Source organism: Somniosus microcephalus, chromosome 7, assembly GCF_052327205.1.
Source record: "Somniosus microcephalus isolate GS21.2 chromosome 7, FLI_Smic_1.0, whole genome shotgun sequence".
In the NCBI taxonomy this organism is placed as follows: domain Eukaryota; kingdom Metazoa; phylum Chordata; class Chondrichthyes; order Squaliformes; family Somniosidae; genus Somniosus; species Somniosus microcephalus.
The window spans coordinates 161,902,296-161,923,354 of NC_140993.1; the positions used below are offsets into that span (position 1 = coordinate 161,902,296).

At 44.8% G+C, this 21,059-nt stretch overlaps 1 protein-coding gene across 3 annotated transcripts in view; it reads left to right on the forward strand.

Moving 5' to 3' along the window:
* Positions 1 to 2,137: 2,137 nt before the first annotated feature.
* Positions 2,138 to 21,059, forward strand: part of terf1 (telomeric repeat binding factor (NIMA-interacting) 1) — a 71,198-nt gene continuing 52,276 nt past the window's right edge. For all 3 annotated transcript variants that reach the window (XM_085993151.1, XM_085993152.1, XM_085993153.1), the window contains exons 1-3: positions 2,138 to 2,312; positions 12,618 to 12,713; positions 16,662 to 16,795. In XM_085993151.1, coding sequence (XP_085849277.1) covers positions 2,138 to 2,312; positions 12,618 to 12,713; positions 16,662 to 16,795 — 405 coding nt within the window. The remainder of the gene's footprint in view (positions 2,313 to 12,617; positions 12,714 to 16,661; positions 16,796 to 21,059) is intronic.

A 21,059-nucleotide genomic window follows, 5' to 3' on the forward strand; every position in this document is an offset into this window, starting at 1 on the left:
ACTTTGAATGTCTGAACATGTGCAGTTATTTTGTTGTGCACTTCAGTCTAGTTTGAATTTCTGTTTGTGGAGAAGCAACTGACCAATTAGGTAAACAAAAAGCTTCTGCAGAGGAGTCTGAGATAGCGCTAAGATAGTAGGAGCAGCTTTTTACTGTCGCCTGGCTTACAATATTTTCCCATAGTATAATTCCATAAACTAACAGCCAGCAGATTACAGTGTCTGGACCAACGTTCCCTCTAAGTAGCGCGGCACGCAACTCTGCCATCCTGTGCAGCCCAGGACTGGCTTTTACAATGTTAAATTGTACATGAAACTGTGAATGGGCCACGCAGCCCCTTAAAGGGGCCGTGCAACCAAAGAAAATTAGGGGGAACATTGGTCTGGAGTACCATACTGCACATAAACAAAGTATGAGTGAGTGCCTGTTAATTTTGAATTGTGAGGAGTTTTGTGCTGAGACACATGCCCAGTGAAGAAAGACAACTTTCATTCCATCAGGCTGGATCAAACCACACTCACGGAAGTGAACACACGATGCTCTAACCCAGGGATGTCCAATCTGCTGCCCTATGGACACATTTGGCCTTCGAGCTTTGGCAATTCAGCCCTCAAAGCCCAAACAATCCAGTCCTATTTTCACCTATATTTATTCTGTTGGTTCACCCTGTTTCAGACAAGGGATTATCAGAAATTAATATGCACGGAATTGGAGGTAACCTTGTGACATGGGTCGGTAATTGGTTGGGAGGTAGGAAACAAGAGTATGGATAAAGAGTTTGTTCTCTGATTGGCGGGATGCGACAAGTGGAGTTTCCCAGGATCTGTACTGGGGCTTCCGCTTTTCACCATATATATTAATGACTTGGATGAAGGAATAGAGAGTTGTATATCAAAGGTTGCAGATGACACCGAGTTAAGTTGTGTAGGTAGGAGCAGGAAGTTACAATGGGACATAGACAGATTGTGTTAATGGCCAAAACTATGGTATATTGGCCTTAGAGGGGGTTACAGTGCAGATTCACCAGAATTAAACCAGGGTTATTTATGAGGACAAGTTGCTTAAACTTGGTTTGTATCCATTTGAGTTTAGAAGGTTGAGTGTTGAACTAACCGAGGTATTTAAAATGACAGAGGGATTTGATAGGGTAGAAACAAAGAATTTCCTCTGGTGAGGGAATCCAGAACAAGGGAGCATAATCTTAAAATTAGAGCTAAGCCATTTACGAGAGAAATCAAGAAGTATTTTCTCACACAAAGAGTAGTAGAAATCTGAAACTCTCGCCCCCGAAAGGCTGTGGACGCTGGGGGTAAATTGACATTTTCAAGACTGAGATCTTGATGGATTTTTATTAGGTAAAGGGAAATCAAGGAATATGGACAAAAGGTGGGTAAATGGAGTTGAGGTACGGATCAGCCATAATCTAATAGAATGGCAGAACAGGATGAGGGGCTGAATGAGCTATTCCACTCCCCATTATCCTGTGTTTGAATGTTGTTGACCTGAAGCTTTAGAAGCAGCTATCTTTAATGCTATTTCCTCATTGATAGATAAATCTTAAATCAGAATACCTGTAATGTTGTTACTATCAGCAACATGAGATATATCCAAATTAATTAGAATATTAATTTAAAATTTATATACAGGGTATGCCCTATGAGGCTCTATTGTATGCATCTACACAGCCCGTAAAGACAAAAGATTGGACACCCCTGTAGTAACTCAGTCACTTTCTTTCAAATGTTGTTGTTTAATGGACTCAGGTTGTAAAAGAACATTTCAAAAGGACAAATATCAGTTTTAATTAAGCCACTGCTGCAATAGAAACTTTCTGTATTTGTTTGTACTAAGTTACTCACCTGTTTGCTTATTGTCACCCACGCACTTGTCCAGTCAATATGAAAAACTCCCACACCATCTCCAATCACTGTAGCAATCTGACAATGAACAGTGAGGCGTCGAAATCACGCTATATGATATGAGTAATGAACATACAAACCCTTGCTGGTATGGTGGGGGGGGACTGACCATTGTTGGTGTTGCACAGGGGGGCGGACCCTTGTTGCTGTTGCACGGGGGAGAAGCGGACCCTTGTTGGTGTTGCACGGGGGTTGGAGTGGAGTTTGTTTGAGTAAAATGGAGGTGGGGAGCCGGATTGAGGGGGTGAGCGGCTCGTCTCTCGGGAATGACTTTTACCAGATGGTGGATGTGGCGAGCGGCTGGATCGTGGATTTCATGTGTTACTGTCTGTGCCAGTATTTCGGGGCGGGGATGTACGAGGAGTTCAGGGTGGTGAGGGATGCCATGAACGGTGAGTATCCAAACCCGAGGCTGCGAGTAAATCCTCCATCCCGTTGGGATTAATCACCGTCTTCCTTTGTAGAATCTCACGGAGACCGCTTCATCCACGCTGGTGCCAACTCTATAATCAGGATCGGCTGCTCGAAGCCGCTTTTTTCTCTTATCCTCACCATCTCTCCTGAAAGTGTTGCCTTCTCGCTTGGCGCCAGTTACTCAGCCTTCAGCTTCCTCTGGGATCTTGACTAAATGATAATTACTAACACGTAAGGCTTGCTAGAGTTGACGGGCTATTTAACTATAGGGGCAACACAGCCAACCTCACCCGAGGTTTGCTGGATGGTGGCAAGAAGCAGGAACTCTAGCTGATTTTTCTTTCTTTAACCCAGGGGCAGGCACTGAGGCAAATTAGTATCAAGCAGAGACCATCCACAGACTGGGAATTAAACCTGGGATCTTCCTACAAGCTGTAGTGTAGGGTTCATGGCTTTGAAGTTTGTGGTAGCCTCCAACCTGCCCGCTCCGTCCAAACGGGTGTACTTGGATGAAACAGCCCCATGAACGTGAGCCTCCTTGATGCACCATATCAGGGCCTAATGGAACCTTTGTGTCCCGGATGGCTCTGTTCACGGGGTGGATGCAATGCCAAGCTAGCCAGGCTGCTAATGCATCTGGTGACATTTACCCCACTCCATCATCATCCAGTAGGTGTGCTTACTTTTTCAGCAAGGGTCCTTCTCTCCGCCATCCTTGCATTGCTAAACGCAAATACACGCAACAGGAGGCGCTGATCTGCCAGGATTACCGCCGTGTCGGTTGGGGGAGAACCCCCTGCTGGAAACAACCAAATTCCAAACCTTTATTATATTCCAGTAGAAGACAGACAGGGGGTTATATTGTGGTGAAAGGGTGAAAACAGGAACTAATTGGGTGCTGTGCTAATAAGACACGCTTGTTTAAAAGTCTGGTTTTGGTCCTAATTGCTGATTACCATAATTTGAACTTGCCTGGAAGTACTAAACCAGAAACCTGCAGGTTTAGCACTCGAGCGCTGATTAGAAGCAATTTTTGTAGAGCAGTATATGTGAGCTCCACCTCTGAAGGTGTGGATTTTGCTGGCTGACGCACAGTGGTACATTTAACATAATGTTCCTAAGAAATAGGAGCAGCTGTAGGCCATTGGGCCCTTTGCGCCTGCTCTGCCATTCAGTGAGATCATGGCTGATCTTCTATCTCATCTCCACTTTCCAGCACTATCCCCATATCCCTTGATTCCCTTAATATTCAAAAATCTGTCTTGAATATACTCAACGACTGAGCCTCTACAGCCCCCTCTGGGGTAGAGAATTCCAAAGATTCACAACCCTGAGTGAAGACATTTCTCCTCATCTCAGTCCTAAATGGCCGACCCCTTATTCTGAGACTGTGATCCCTGGTTCTAGACTCCCCAGCCAGGGGAAACATCCTCCCTGCATCTACCCTGTCAAGCCCTGTAAGAATTGTGTATGTTTCAATGAGATCACCTCTCATTCTTCTAAACTCCAGAGAATATAGGCCTAGTCTACTCAATCTCTCCTCATAGGACAATCCTCCCATCCCGGGAACAATAAGAATAATAAAACCGGACGGACCACCCGGCATCAACCAAGGTACCGGCTTCAGACTCGACAATGGCACACCCAGCCCCGTCGACCCTGCAAAGCCCTCCTCACAGAACCATACCGTTCAGCCAATGTCCCAGACTCCTCCATCACCATCCCTGGGTATGTCCTGGCCCACCAGAGGAGGCGGCACAGTCGGGAGGGAGTGGCCCTGGGAGTTCTCAACATTGACTCCGGACCCCACAAAGTCTCATGGCTTCAGATCAAGCATGGGCAAGGTCCTGCTGATTAACACCTACCGCCCTCCCTTAGCTGATGAATCCATGTTGAACACCACTTGGAAGAAGCACTGAGGGTAGCAAGGACATAGAATGCACTTTGGGTGGGGGACTTCAATGTCCATCACCAAGAGTGGCTCGGTAGCACCACTACTGACCGAGCTAGCCAAGCTCTGAAGGACATAGCTGCCAGACTGGGCCTGCGGCAGGTGGCGAGAGAACCAACATGAGGGGAAAAACCTACTTGACCTTGTCTTCACCAATCTACCTGTTGTAGATGCATCATTGACAGCATTGGTGGCAGTAACCACTGCACAGTCCTGTGGAGACGAAGACCCGTCTTCACACTGAGGACACCATCATGTTGTGTGGCACTACCACCGTGCTAAATAGGATAGCTTCAGAACAGATCTAGCAGCGCAAAACTGGGCATCCATGAGGCGCTGTGGGCCATCAGCAACAGCAGCTGAATTGTACTCCATCACAATCTGTAACCTCATGGCCTGGCATATCCTTCACTCTACCATCAAGCCAGGGGACCAATCTTGGTTCAATGAGGAGTGCAGAAGAGCATGCCAGGAGCAGCACTAGGCATACATAAAAATGATGTGTCAACCTGGGGAAGCTGCAACACTGGACTACATGCATGCTAAACAGCGAAAGCAGCATGCTATAGACAGAGTTAAACATTTTAAAGCTGCCCCAGTCCACTGGATTTCCACTTTTCCTTGCATTTGTGTAAGCCTTTTCCTCTAGCTTGGTACTGTCTCTTGCCTCATTTGTTGAGCATGGTTGCTTATATACACAAATAGAACCTTTGGCTATTAGCAGTATGCACTGCTTTTGTATCACACCAAATACTTGCTACTGGTTGCCTTTAGGTTTACTTATTAAAGACCAGGGTAATAGGTCTTGTTGCCCATACTTGTGATTAAGACCATAGATTATTCATATTCTAGAGTATTTGCTAATTATCCAGTATTAATTGTTTTAGTCTAGATGCAGGAAATGGAATTATAACAATCTAATTTCTAAATTCATGGGCCTAGAAATTCAGTTGGTAGCGCCAGCGATTAGCGCCTAAAGAGCCCGAGAATTGGGGCGTTACCCAATTTTCGGGCGGGCGCAGTGAATATAGCGCCACCTCCCATATTGAGTATCCTTTTAGCGCCGGCGCTAACTCTTTTCGCTTGGCCGCGGGCGCAGGCAGATCATGACGTCATTTCAGTGTGCAACGCCTTTTTGGCGCCCTGGACCGGATATTCGGTGGTGCCCGCAACCTTTTCGCCTGGCGCTATTAGTGACAGTTGGATGGAGCGTTCCCAGGCCCTTATCGGACTCTGGGGGCGCTATTTAAAGGGGACAGCACTAGTATAAAAGCTGCAGCCATTTGGGCTGGCCATTCTGATCGTTGCTGGAGAGAGTTGCTGACCTTCTGTTGGACAGTAATTTTCTCATTGAGCCTTCGGAGGCACTGGCACTGGCAGCTTGAGGGCCCAGCTCCCGAGCTGGTGATGCAGCATCTGAAAACAGGGAGGTGGAAGAGTGGCTTTAGCAAAAGGACAGCTTGGCAGCAAGGGATGCCAGATTGCGGCAAGGCTATGACATGGGTCCACAGTGAGAAAGCATGCTGGCGGGGGGAACAAGTGGAAGGAGACAGTTGTAAAAGGTGAGAACCTTACCATCGCTGTCGACAATGGGGTCGGCAGCTGCAGTGGTTACAGGACCACTCGGATGTCCTCCAAGAATCTGGTGGACTCTCTCCTTGAGATCCATGAGAGAGACCACTTGTGGAGGTCCTCCACCGGTGCGAAGCTGGTCTTTGCCAATCCTCGCCAGCTTGGACTGGAGGGGAAGTTATGTTACATGATGCCCTGAGTGATCATCTCATGCCCCCCATGGTGGAAGAGCCCTTACATGATGCCCTGAGTGATCATCTCATGCCCCCCATGGTGCAAGAGCCCTTACATGACGCCTTGAGTCAAATGTGCATGTGTGTGCCCAGAAAGGGCCATGGGTGCTTGCTGGCAGATGGCCAATGGGGCACAGCCCACCCTGTAGCCATAAAGTCAGGTGCAAATGAAGGGATGCAGAAGTTTGCAGAAACAACACTCGCCCTCACGACCCGAGTGAGGTCGTTGAATTTCTTTCTGCATTGGACAGGGCTCCTGGTCACCATGCTGCTGGAGTTGACCCTCTGGCATACATCCCTCCAAGCTCGCCGGTAGTCCTTATGATTCAGCCTCGTGCCATTGTCTGGGTAGAGAACATCTTGCCGGCGCTCCACTGCGGCCACCAATTGCTCCAGAGCATCATTGATGAAGCGCTCTGCTCTCTGTCTCACCTTCTCCATCTGGTCCAAGTTTTTAGCGCCAGAGTAGGGCCTGCGCCGATTCTGAGGCCTGCAAGGCGAAGAGTGTGGATGCTGAAGCTGACTGACTCACCCCTTTAAGAGCTGGCCGGCGCCTGGAAGTCTCGTGGTCATCAGTAATAGAGAGCACCTGTGCTGCGCCCGTCCGCTCCGATATTGGGTTGCGCCGGAAGATTAGCGCCTTAGGAGTCCCATGTAACGCCTGAATTCGCGCCTCAATCCCCTTTAGGGGCGATGCAACCCAATATCGCACCAGGCGGCAATAAGTTTCGTCTGGCTATAAACTTTGCGCAGCGCCAGTTCTAACGCCTCAAGCGGGGCTATACCCAATCTCTAGGCCAGAGAATCTTACAACACAGAAGCAGGCCATTTGGCCAGTCACACCTGTGCTGGCTCTTTGAAAGCTGTCCAATTTAGTCCCAGACCCCAGCCTTTCCCCATAACCCTGCAAATTAGTCCTCTTCAAGAACATGTCCAGTTGCCTTTTAAAAGTTCCTATGGAATCTGATTCCACCACCCTTTCAGGTCGTACGTACCAGATATTAACAACCCTCAGTGTAAAGAAATTTCTCCTCATTTCCCCTCTAGTTCTTTTTGCCAATTATTTTAAATCTATGATCTCTGGTTACAGATCTACCTGCCAGAGGAAATAATTTCTCCCTACTTGTTCTGTCAAAACATTTTATAATTTTGACTACCTCTATTAGGTCTCCCGTTAACATTCTCTGCTCTAAGGAGAAGAATCCCATTTCTCCATCTCTCCACATAACTGAACTCGCTCTTCCCTGGTACCATCCTCGGGCCTAACCAGAGATTTGTGAAGGTTTAGTATGTCTTTCTTTTGTATTCAGTGGCGCTATTTACAAAGCCAAGTATCCCATATGCTTTATTAACTGCCTTCTCAACTTGGCCTGCTACCTTCAAATATTTGTGAATATGCAGCTAGGTCCCTTTGTTCTTGCACCCCCTCAAAATAGTACCGTTTAGATTAAAATAAAATACTGCCTCACCATGTTGTTTCTCCCAAAGGGCATCACGTCAGACTTATCTGCATTAAATTGCATCTGCCATGTGTTTGCCCATTTTGCCAGTCTGTCTGTCCACCTAAAGTCTGCTACTATTATGCTCAGTGTTTACTATGTTGCCAAGTTTTGTGTCCTCTGCAAACTTTGAAATTGTACTCCCTATACTCAAGTCGAGGTCATTTTATATATAACATGAAAAGCAGTGGTCCTAATAGCGATTTTTGGGGGACCCCACTGCATACTTCTCTCCAGTCAGAAAAACATCTATTCACCACTATCTGCCTCCTTTCCCTTAGCCAATTTCATACCCAAGTTACCACCGTCCCTCTAATACTGTGTTAATATTTTCTGAATAAGTCCGTTATGAGGTACTTTATCAAATGCCTTTTGAAAGTCCATATATACACCTACTGCACCTTCATCAAACCTCTCTTTTAACCCGTCAAAGATCTCAATCGGTTTAGTCAGACACAATTTGCCTTTAACAAATCCGTGCTGGCTGTCCTTTATTGACCCATGCTTCAAGTGAGAATTAATTTTGTACTTGACAATGGTCTCTTGTAGTTTTCCCACCACTGACATTAGACTGGTTGCCCTGTAATTACCAGGTTTATCCCTCTCACCTTTATTGAACAGGGATGCAACATTTGCAATCCTCCAGTCCTCTGGTACCACTCCAATATCCAAGGAGGATTGAAAGATTGTGGTCAGAGCTTCTGCTATTTCCAGCCTAGCTTCCCTCAGCAACCTAGGATGTATCCCACCTGGACCGGTGATTTGTTAACTCATTTATCACCTATCTATTTTTATGCTATCCAATATCTATTTTTATGCTATCCAATATCTCTACTCTGCCCTCCACTCCGACATTAACTTCATCCTCTTCTTTTGTGAAGACAGATACAAAGTACTCATTCAGTACCTTCATCATGCCCTCTGCCGCAAAAGAAGGTTTTCTCTTTTGTCCAGAAATAAGCCCCACCATTCATTTATCCTTTTTCTTTTTATATGTCTATATAAGATTTTTGGGATCTCCTTTATGTTACCTGCGAACCCTTTATCATACTCTCTGTTTGCCCTTCTTGTATCTTTTTTCAATTTCCCCCTGCATGTTCTGTATTCTACCTGGGTTTTGATGGATTCTGCACCTGACATTTGTCAGAAACTTTTTTCTGTTTTATTTTAACCTCTATTTCCTTTGTCATCCAGGGAGCCCTAGCTTAGGAAGCCCCATCTTTCCTCCTTATGGGAATATGCTTGGTCTGTACTCAAACTATCTCTGCCTTGAAGGCCTGCCATTGCTCATTTACTGTTATCTTGGCCAATCTTGTTTCCAGTTCAGCTGTGCTAGATTCCTTCTCAAATCACTGATATTGTCTCTCTTCCATTTGGGTATTCCACCATTGACTTTTCTTTGTCCTTTTCCATAATTACTTTAAATCTAATTATATTATGATCACTAATGCCTAGATGTTCTCCCACTGAAACACACTCCACTTGCCCTACTTCATTCCCCAGAAGTAGATGCAGCACTGCTTCCTTCCTCATAGGGCTAGAAACAGGCTGATTAAGAAAGTTCTCTTGTACACATTTTAGGAATTCTTCGCCCTCCTTGCCCTTTACACTTTTTTTCCCAGTCTATTTTAGGGTAATTGAAGACCCCTGTTATTACTGCTCTCTTATTTTTACATTTCTCTGAAATTTGCCTACAGATTTACTCCTCTATCTTCTCACTATTCGGGGTTTATAGTAAACACCCAGCAATGTAATAGCTCCTTTTCTGTTAACTCTAACCAAATAGATTCAGTCTTTCAACCTCTAGCATAACATTCCTCTGTGGAACTGTAATATTATCCTTGATTAATACTGCCACCCCCTCCTTTCTTTTCCCCTTCCCTGTCCCTCCTCAATACATTGTAGCCATTCGTGCCCATGTTTAAGCCTCCATTATAGCCACTATATCATAACACCATGTGGCAAGTTGCGCCTGTAGCTTATCAAACTTATTTGCAACACTCCTCACATTAACACACATGCATCCAACACCATGCTAGTCTGCTTTGCTTTTGTTCTCCATTTACTTCCTGCTTTTGCTACACTATTTTGTTCTGTTGCTGTTTGTCCCTCCTAGTTTTCTGTGCGCCTTGTTTCCCTCTCTGCTGCTGCATCCTGGTGCCCCCCCCCCCCCCCCCCCCCAGCCAAATTAGTTTAAACCCTCCCCCACAGCACTAGTTAAACTCCCTGCAAGGACATTGGTCCCCGCCCTGTTCAGGTGCAACCTGTCCAGCTTGTACAGGTTTCTCCTGCCCCAGAGCTAGTCCCAATGCCCCATGAATCTGAAGTCTTCCCTCCTGCACCACTTCTCCAGCCATGCATTCACCTGCACTATCTTCCTGTTTCTGTACTCACTACTAGCACGTGGCACTGGAAGTAATCCAGATTACTACCTTTTGAGGTCCTGTTCTTTAATCATTTTTCCTAGCTTCTGAAACTCTGCCTCTAGGACCTCAACCCTTTTCCTACCCATGTCATTGGTTCTAATATGGACGATGGCTTCTGGCTGATCCCTTTCCCCTCACAGAATGTCCTGCACCCATTCAGTGAGATCCTTTACCCTGGCACCAGGGAGGCAGCATACCATTTGGGACTCGTGTCTGCGGTTGCAGAAATGCCTGTCTCCTCTTCTAATTATCGAATCCCCTATAACAACTGCAGTGCTGCACTTATACACACCCTGTGTAGCCTAGTCTTCCAAAGTGCCGTGGATTTGCTTCTGACTGCACTCCCCCAAGGTGTCATTACCCTCACTGGTATTCAACACTGCATACTGGTTTAAGAGTGCCACACTCCATGGGGATACCTGACACTGCCTGCCTTTTCCTCCTTGTCTGCCTGGTGGCCCCCCTGAACTCTCTATAGCTGTGGGGTGACCACCTCCTGAAATGTACTATCCACAGAAGTCTCAGCTTCCTGTATGCACTATAGTGACACCAGCCACTGAACTTGAGCTTGAGCAGTCGGTGACACTTCCTGCATTTGTGGTTTTCCAGAACACAGTGTTCTGGAGTTTCCACATGGCACAGGATGTGCATATGACAGGCTTCAGCTATCCTGCCATGTCAGTTAACAGTTATTTAAAATTGTTTGTTTAGCTTTAAGGCTGTTTAACTGTTTAGCTAATACTAAAACTCTAACCAATAAACTAAATACACTAACCAATAAACTAAATACTTAAACTAACTTAACATTAGCCACCAAATACTTATCCTAAATACTCTTCACAGTTGTGAAGTCACTTCAGTTGTCTCCATGTGGTTGTTTTGCAATGCTGTCGCCGCGCCTGCCCTTTTTTTATTGTCTCGGGCTTCCCGCGATGCTCTCTGATTATTTATATATTTACTGTTGCCCCTTTGGTTTAAAGCATTTAGTACCTCCTTCTCCCTCTGCACCAAATCCCCAATGCCACTCTGTACAGCAAGCCACTCAGTTTATCAGATTCTCCTAGCTCTCTGTACAAATTGAAATAAGTTTCTGGTTGAAACATAAAATAAGCTTTAATGTAACGGTTACAGAATTTAAAAGTATCTGTACACTAACCTGAGGCTGTGGAAGGTGGTCCACTGACGGTGCTGGAAAGTTTTCAGTCATGGTTGCTTTTATTACCCCCTGGGGCTGCAGCTAGTGACCTTTACATGTAATGGAAATCTAACAAAACTCCTGCTGTGCCTTAAATGGATTCACAGTATGTGTGAGTTTATTGTAGCAATTGGATCAAAATTCCATTTTGATCTTAATTTTTTTCAATAAATACCTCACTGCAGTACTTCAGGATTAAGAGCAGCATGCTGTTCTGATTCCTGCCTGGTTGTTCTGAGTAGGTGCCGAGCAAAAGGCTCCCTACAGAGAGGATGGGGAAATGTGTGAGCCCAGCCTGTGTTTGCACTTCTTAGTGGCTCTATTTTATTATTAAGAAATCGCGATGATGGCCAAGGTCTGTTCAGTGCATATCTAAGATTAAAAGAGAGAGAATGGGAGGGGGTCAGATTCTTCAGCAATTGTTCTTCATATGACTTCCTCCATTTATCATCCAACTCTTTTGCTATGTGTGCTGATGGCCTCCATCTGTGCCTCCCTTGGTACTCTCTGCCAAACCCATCGTGGCATCCGTTGTTGTAGCACCTGGAGCAGTAACCCCAGGTGTCTCATTCTCCGTCAACCAGCTCGCTCTTTGGAGTTAACCTCTCTAATCTCGCCACATATCCCTAAGCTCTTACATTGCTCCCCACCTCCTGATCCCACCAGTGGATCATGAAGGACAGCCCCATAACCTTCCAGAATATTCACTCACTCACCAACAAGACTCTCACTAATCACAGCTTTGATATGGATGAATCTATTGACATCCTAGCACTGGCAGAAACCTGACTTGGGGCTGGCAATGATTGCTCCCTCACCAAAGTCTGCCTGTTCCATCACTTGTCCTGTCTAAACTGCTGCAGCTATGGCTTACCACTTATCATGTCCCACCTTGGCCTTTCTTATTACTGTAGCACTTTCTTCTTTGAACACCTCTTCCATCCCGTCTGCGCTTCTCTCAGAATCATAGTCATCTCCAACCCCATGATAACTCTTCACTGAGATCTCTTCCCTTAGCTGCCGCACTGAGTGACTTGTCATGCGAGGTGATTTCAGCTTCATCTAAACTCCTCTAGACCTCCGCCCCCCCAACTTTTCTGTCCTGACTTAGTTTCACCCTTTGCAGAAACTTTCCCACCCACATCCGTAGCTACTCCTTTGACCTCACTATCTCAAATAGCCTCTCTACCTGCAAAGCCTCAATCATTGATCATGCTGTCTGAGCAATTCCTGATCTTCTTCCATCTCCACTATCCCTAATCTGTGGTCCTGGAAAATGTACAATGGCAAACCGCCACCTTCCGTTTGATTATTTTAAAAGTGCCTTCAGAAAAAAATCTTTAAAAATGAATATATTAGGCAATTTACACACAATACAATAATTCTGACATATATTTTCCTTTTTAGGTTTTGTTCAGCAGCCGTCCATTACAGAGACTGACCAGGCAAAGAAGGTGCATATCTGCCAAATCCTGTCCCGAATTGTTGAAGGGAAAAATCTTGGTTGGTAACTTATTTTTATTGTTATGTGGTTTATTTTCCCCCAACGCAATGGACTGAGGTCCCAATCACTAGGGGCTACATGTATTTTTATCAAAATTATATTAATTATAGTAGTTAACAGTTATAGTTTTGTCTGTAGCTACAGGCTTGAAAGAAATGAATGCACAAAACATGTATATTTAACTTCTGTAATTGGATCAATTGCACCTCTGAGGTGCAATTTACATATAGATTAGGCCAACCAAATTAGTAACAATACTGTGGAGGAGGAATTCCTGGAGTGTTTACGGGATGGTTTCCTGGACCAATATGTCGAGGAACCAACCAGAGATCAGGCCATCTTAGACTGGGTATTATGTAACGAGAAAGGATTAATTAGCAATCTTGTTGTAAGAGGCCCCTTGGGTCGGAGCGATCATAATATGATCGAATTCTTCATTAAGATGGAGAATGAAGTAGTTGACTCGGAGACTAGGGTCCTCAATTTAAATAAAGGAAACTATGATGGTCTGAGGAGCGAGTTGGGTAGGATTGATTGGGGAATGGCACTCAAAGGGTTGACGGTGGATAGGCAATGGCAAACACTCAAAGACCGAATGGATGAACTACAGAATTTGTTCATCCCAGTTTGGCATAAAAATAAAACAAAAAAGGTGACCCAACCGTGGCTAACAAGGGAAATTAGGGATAGCATAAGGTCCTAGGAGAGGGCATATAAATTGGCCAGAAAAAGCAATAATCCTGAGGATTGGGAGCAGTTTAGGATTCAACAAAGGAGGACAAAGGGATTAATTAAGAAAGGGAAAATAGAATATGAGAGTAAGCTTGCAGAGAACATAAAAACTGACTGTAAAAGCTTTTATTTATAGATATGTGAAGAGAAAAAGATTGGTGAAGTCAAGCGTAGGTCCCTTGCAGTCAGAATCAGGGGAATTTATAATGGGGAACAAAGAAATGGCAGACCAACTAAATACATATTTTGGTTCTGTCTTCACAAAGGAGGACACAAATAACCTCCCAGAAATACCACGGAACACAGGGTCTGATGAAAGGGTGGAACTGAAAGAAATCAGTATTTGTAGGGAAATGGTGTTAGGAAAATTGATGGGACTGAAGGCCGATAAATCCCCAGGGCCTGATAATCTACATCCCAGGGTACTTAAGGAAGTGGCCCTAGAAATAGTAGATGCATTGCTGGTCATCTTCCAGAACTCGATAGACTCTGGAACAGTACCCATGGATTGGCGGGTAGCTAATGTTACCCCACTATTCAAAAAAGGTGGTAGAGAAAAGGTATATGACGTCGGTAGTGGGGAAAATGCTAGAGTCAATTATAAAAGATGTAATAGCAGAGCACTTGGAAAGCAGTGACTGGATCGGACAAAGTCAACATGGATTTACAAAAGGTAAATCATGCTTGACTAATCTACTGGAATTTTTTGAGGATGTAACTGGTAAAATAGATAAGGGAGAACCAGTGGATGTGGTGTATTTGGACTTTCAGAAGGCTTTCGATAAGGTCCCGCATAAGAGATTAGCGTGCAAAATTAAGGCACATGGGATTGGGGGCAAGTTATTGACTTGGATAGAGAACTGGTTGGTGGACAGAAAGCAAAGAGTTGGAATAAACGGGTCGTTTTCCGAGTGGCAGGCAGTGACTAGTGGGGTACCGCAAGGATCGGTCCTAGGACCCCAGCTGTTCACTATATATTAATGATCTGGATGAGGGAATTGGATGTAATATCTCCAAATTTGCAGACGACACAAAGCTGGGGGGGAGGGTATGCTGTGAGGAGGATGTCGTGAAACTCCAGCACGATTTGGACAGGTTGGGTGATTGGGCAGAAACATGGCAAATGCACTATAATGTGGATAAATGTGAGGTTATCCACTTTGGTGGCAAAAACAGGAAGGCAGATTATTATTTGAATGGTAATAGATTGGGAGAAGGGGAAGTGCAAAGAGACCTGGGTGTTCTTGTACACCAGTCGCTGAAGGTAAGCATGCAGGTGCAGCAGGCGGTTAAGAAGGCAAATGGTATGTTGGCCTTCGTAGCAAGAGGGTTCGAGTACAAGAACAAGGATGTCTTGCTGCAGTTGTACAGGGCCTTGGTGAGACTACGCCTTGAGTATTGTGTGCAGTTTTGGTCGCCTTACCTGAGGAAGGACGTTCTTGCCATGGAAGGAGTGCAGCGAAGATTCACCAGGCTGATACCTGGGATGGCAGGAATGACGTATGAGGAGAGATTGTGTCGATTGGGCTTATACTCACTGGAGTTTAGAAGATTGAGAGGGGATCTCATCGAAACCTATAAAATTCTGTCAGGCCTGGACAGACTAGATACAGGAAGGATGTTTCTGATGGCCGGGGAGTCCAGAACCAGGGGTCATAGTCTAAGGATAAGGGGTAAGCCATTTAGGACTGAAATGAGGAGGAATTTCTTCACCCAGAGAGTGGTGAACCTGTGGAATTCTCTGCCACAGAGGGCGGTGGAGGCCAGTTCATTAAATATATTCAAGAAAGAGTTGGATATATTTCTTAAGGCTAAAGGGATATGGGGAGAAGGCAGGGACCGGGTACTGAATTTGGATGATCGGCCATGATCTCATTGAATGGCGGAGCAGGCTCGAAGGGCCGAATGGCCTACTCCTGCTCCTATCTTCTATGTATCTATGAGTCACTTTCAGACTATTAAAACACATTCTTGATAAACATGTTGCAGCACAATTGGAGCAGAATACAGGAAACTTTGTGCTATCCGGAGGTGAGCTATCCGGCAATCTGGAGCCACCGGCAAAAATCAGCAGCCGTTTTTTATTCTTTTTGTGTTTTTTTGCTTTGTTTGAACAGTGAAGCTGTGTAAGGTCTGTAACTATAGCAACAGCTTCAGCTACAGAGCTTTAGGGCCACACTCGAGTGTTTAGAAGCTGTTGCTAAGCAACAGTGTTTGTTGTCAAATACGGAGATAAGAATCTCCGTATCTCTCAACATTAACTCTGGAGAGTACGGAAGTTTTGAGGCAACGGCAGCAGCTCGGTCCCGTGGGTGCCGGGTAGCACAAAGTTTCCTGTATCTTGTTTTGAGTATTTTCATTTAATTCTGTAATTCATGTTATACATATCTGCGGACACCCAACTGACGTACATCTCTAAGCCTTTCCATGATAAAGCATGTAATTGCTGAGTTAATGCCAGAAAAAAGTGCAAACATAACCATGGCAAATTGCAGACTGAATTTTAATAGCATGAAAATTTGTTATTCCAGTGCTAGGTTTCAGACCAGCATGAGTTCAGATAATCAGTTGGGTGTAAACTGGTTTTAAATGTATGTGGATTGACAGCAGTATAAACATGAAATACAATCTTTATTAACTTTGCTTTGTAAAAATTCTTGTAAATTTGGAGTATGGGTTTTAACTACATACTGATCATAGTTGGCAATACAACAGGGATTTGTAAAAGTAAGTGTAGAAATTCAATACAGCAGCAGACACAACATCCGAAGAGGATGTTTTCATTCACAAGTATGGAACTCCAGGAACAATTACTCGCCACCACCTTCTCAATGGCATCTAGGGATGGGCAATAAAATTCTGGCCTTGCCAACCATGCCCACATCCCGTGAATGAATAATTTTTTTTTTTTAATGCAGCAATTTCATGAAACTCCGTGAGGTTGAAGGTGAGCTGCCACTTTCGCAAGGTTAACAGCGGAGTGGTGCAAATAGTCCAGCAACTTGTGGCGATTTGCAATTCATGGGGTATCTCTTCCTTGCCACAAGTTGCTGGATGATTTACAGATTAATAATGCCATGCGCATTAAACTCTCTGTTATTTCGGCAGCAAAATCTCAGCCAATAACTTAAAAAGGCACCTATTGATAAATACGGTAATGCTATTCACATAGCAGCTTTTTTTAAGCCAGTGGTTGTTTTCATTTTGCACTTCAGATGTCCAGTTTGACACAGATGAAAGTATAACCCCATTGGAATCTGCATTACTCGTTTTGATTGAAATGGCAGACAACAAGGAGCTAAAGGAAGATGCACTATATGTAGACCTGAAACAGTTGCTTCAAATTCAGGTTAGTCCCGTGGTCCGAGTGACGATTATTATGAAGGGTGTTTTGAGAAAACCTTAACGATGATCTTCTAATTGAAACATATGCTGTGCTAATTTAATTTAATGCTATAAATGCTGCTAACAGTTTTAAAGGAAAATGAATTCCATTATACAATGTGAAACAGTTAACTTGACGCTCAGTCGGTGCTAAATTATTTAAAAGCTGGCTTATAAACTGAGAAGTAGATCTAAATGCTCAATTGACGGAGTCTGCAGTTGATGCCATTTTTGTGCGTGCACAGATGTCCACCATATCTAAAGTGTTCCATGCTACTGTGGCAGAGTGTTGGTGTATAATATTTCCTGTAAATATTTAGGAGCTTTTAATAGGTACTCTTGCTAAATGCCACAAATAGAAAATTGTGCCACTAATTCTTTCTAATTCGCTCTGTGTCTGTATGTGCCCCTCTTTCATATCTATTCTCATTGTCTGATTGTCTTCAACTAGCTTTCTGTAAGTCTCTCTCCTGTTTATCTCCTGCTCTGTATGCACCGTATACACTTTCACTCTCACTTGCTCCCTTATTTATTCTCAAAGTATTTTACCTGTTCACTGTCCCCAACCCCATTTAATTCTGTTTATTCCTATCTGTGAACCAAAATGGCTTCTATGCTTCTGGGCATACTGGTTAATCCTTCACTTGGAAAAAAAAATCAGTACTTGTATATAGCCTGCAATTACTGCTCATCCCCAGCCATGTGGAGCTGTTAACCTTTAACATGTGTGTATCTCTCCCTTGCTCAGGTAATATTAACAATTCTCAGTACAGTTATCATTGCTAAAGGGCCAGGAGGAACCACGAGACCAGCAGCACGAGACCACTCCTGGAGACCATTAAAAAAAGTGTGAACTTGAACAGAGTGCTTTGGTTGGGAATTTAGAAAGAGTGGGAATTCGGAGATTAGAGAAAGTTGTTGCTTTTTGCCTACACTACTTGTAGTGCTTTGTGTTACAGGTAGATATTTAGTTTCAGTACCCTTAACTTAATCTAGATCAAGTAAGTAGTCAGGAAACGACACTAAACTAAGTTACCTAATTAGAAATTTAATTAACTAAATCAAGGTCATATAGGGATGGCGGTGTGTCGCAACTGCAGCATGTGGGAGTTTGTGGAGAGCATTGTGTTCCCGGATAACCGTGTTTGCAGTAAGTGCCTGCATCTTGAGGAACTTCAGCTCAGAGTTTTTGTGCTGGAGTCTGACTTGCAGACATTGCGGGGTATCCGGGATGGGGAGAGTTACCTGGACACTTTGATCTGGGAGGCAGTCACACTCCTTAGGTTAGGTAGTGGTACAGGTCTGGTTAGTGGTCAGGGACAGGAGGGTGTGACTGCAACTTAGGCAGGTTTCCCCAGGTGCAGTCCTGGAGGAGCCAGGTTGACCTTGTCCAACAGGCATGAGATTCTTGCTGCCTGTGTGGTTGAGGAAAATGCCTGTAGGATGGATGAGCAGGCTGACCATGGCACCATGGTGCGGGAGGCCATTCAAGTGGGGGCAGTGAAAGAGGAATGTAGTTGTGGTAGGGGACAGTATAGTCAGGGGGATAGATATTGCTCTCTGTAGCCGCGACCAAGAGCTCCAAAGGTTGTGTTGCCTGCCCAGTGCCAGGGTTAAAGACATTTCGCGGCTGGAGAAGAACTTGGAAGGGGGAGGATCCAGTTGTCGTGGTCCACATAGGAACCAACGACATAGGTAGAACTAGGAATGAGGTTCTGCTGAGGGAGTTTGAGGAGCTAGGATACAAATTAAAAAGCAGAACCTCAAAGGTAATAATCTCTGGATTGTTACCTGAGCCACGTGCAAATTGGCATAGGGACAAACAGATTAGAGGTTTAAATGCGTGGCTCAGAGTGGTGTGGGAGGAAGGGGTTTTGGTTCATGGGGCACTGGCACCAGTACTGGGGAAAGAGGGAGCTGTTCCATTGGGACGGGCTCCACTTAAACTGGGCTGGGACCAGTGTCCTGGCGAACCGAATAACTTGGCAGTAGACAGGGCTTTAAATTAATGAAGGGGGGTGGTTGGAGGATTCCAGAAAGAGTAAATTTAAAAGCATCGAGAGAAATGTCAAGGCTCTAGCGCAGAGTAGAGTTTTGGGTAAAAATAAGCAGTGTGGGTCAGGAAGGGACAGAGAGAGTAACAAAGGTAATAAGGCATCCGTGACTAAGGTGACATCAGGGAAAAATAGAAATAAGTCAAAGCTAAAGGCACTATATCTGAATGCACAAAGCATTCGCAACAAAATAGATGAATGAATAGCGCAGATAGAAATTAATAGGTTTGATCTAATAGCCATAACGGAGACGTGGTTGCAAAGTGGCCAAGGTTGGGAACGAAATATTCCAGGATACACAACTTTAGAAGGGATAGGCAAAATGGAAAAGGAGATGGGGTAGCCCTGATAATAAAGGATGGGATAAAAACAGTAGATAGAAAGGATCTTGGCTCCAAAAATCAAGAAGTAGAATCAGTTTGGGTGGAACTAAGAAACAGCAAGGGGCAGAAAACATTGGTGGGAGTTGTTTAGAGGCCCCCAAACAGTAGTTGTAATGTAGGGCAGTGTATAAATCAGGAAATTAGAGGCGCATATAACAAGGGTAATACAGTAATCATAGACTGGGCAAACCAAATTTGCAGTAATAGTGTGGAGGACGAATTCATGAAATGTATGCAAGATAGTTTTCTAGTTCAGTATGTTGAGGAACTAACTAGGGAACAGGCTATTTTAGATCTAGTATTGTGCAACAAGAAAGGGTTAATTAATAACCTTGTAAAGGGGCCTATAGGGAAGAGTGATCATAATATAGAATTTTATAATGAGTTTGAAAGTGATTTAGTTAAATCCGAAACTAGTGTCTTAAATCTAAACAAAGCAAACTACATAGGTATGAGGGGCGAGTTGGCTAAGGTAGATTGGGAAACTACATTAAAAGGTATGACTGTGGATGAGCAATGGGTAGCATTTAAAGAATTAATACATAATTTACGACAAATATACTTTCCATTAAGGCTCAAAAACCCCACAGGAAAAGTGATCCAACTGTGGCTAACCAGAGAAGTTAAAGATAGTATTAGATCAAAGGAAGTAGTAAGCCTGAGGATTGGGTTGATTTTAGAATTCAGCAAAGGAGGACCAAGAAATTGATAAAGAAAGGGAAAATAGAATGAGAGTAAACTTGTGAGAGACATAAAAACAGACTGTAAAACCTTCTATAGGTATGCAAAAAGGAAAAGATTAACATAAGTAAATGTAGGTCCCTTACAGGCTGAGACAGGAGAAATTATAATGGGGAATAAGGAAATGGCAGAGAAATTTAAAAAATACTTTGGCCCCGATTTTCTGCCAGCCGTCGGGCGGGTTTTCATGCGGGCGGGGGCCGAAAATCGCCGAAATAGGGGGTCGCGAACCCCCCCCCCCCCCCCAGCCTGATTCCCCGCCCCGTCCGACTTTCGGACCGCCGTTTCTCCGCGACCCGCAGTCCCGCCCGCCGCTGGCGGGACTGGCCATCAGGACCCTGATCACCAATTATTGGCATGTTTAATGCCATTTTAGGGTGCCCTTGCGATTTCCAGTGGTTCCCCACACTAAACACGCCTGCGGGGAACCCCGCTGATGAAACCTGGCATGAAGCTTGCCGGCTTACTTGCTCTCAGCTGCAGGTCATTCGGGAAAGCTGCGATTTAAAGGGACAGCATTTGTATGTTGAAGGACCTTGTTGTTGCAGGCTTGGGGCTACTTCTTCAAGGCTTAGGCACAGCTGTGGAAGGTTGGAGCCTCACACACTTCTCCAATGTGATCTCCTGGGAAGCACTGCTCGGCACCCTCACTCAGCGCTTCCTCAGCGGAGGCATCTACCAGAAGCATGGGACGCTTTTTTTTTCTCCTTCCCTTCTTGCCATTAGAGGATCTCCAGCAGCAGAGGCGGCAGCAGGATGAGCACCAGGAGCACCAGGCTGCTGCTCACTCACCTGAAGCTGCACAGGCCAGAAGGGGCCAGCGCTTGGAAGTGGCTTGAGAGCAAGGCTTGAGAGCACCTTGCTGCGCTTTAGGGGGCCATGGGGACCCGTATCTGCACTGGCAGTCCTACTCAGAAGGACTTCCATGAAGGTCTGGTTTCTCTGTTCAATAGATGGCCAATGCTCCTTAAGAGATGTCATTCTCTTATGAGCACTCACCATGTTTTCCGTACCCTGGCGAGTTATCTCCTCCATGGAGGTTGCCAACCTT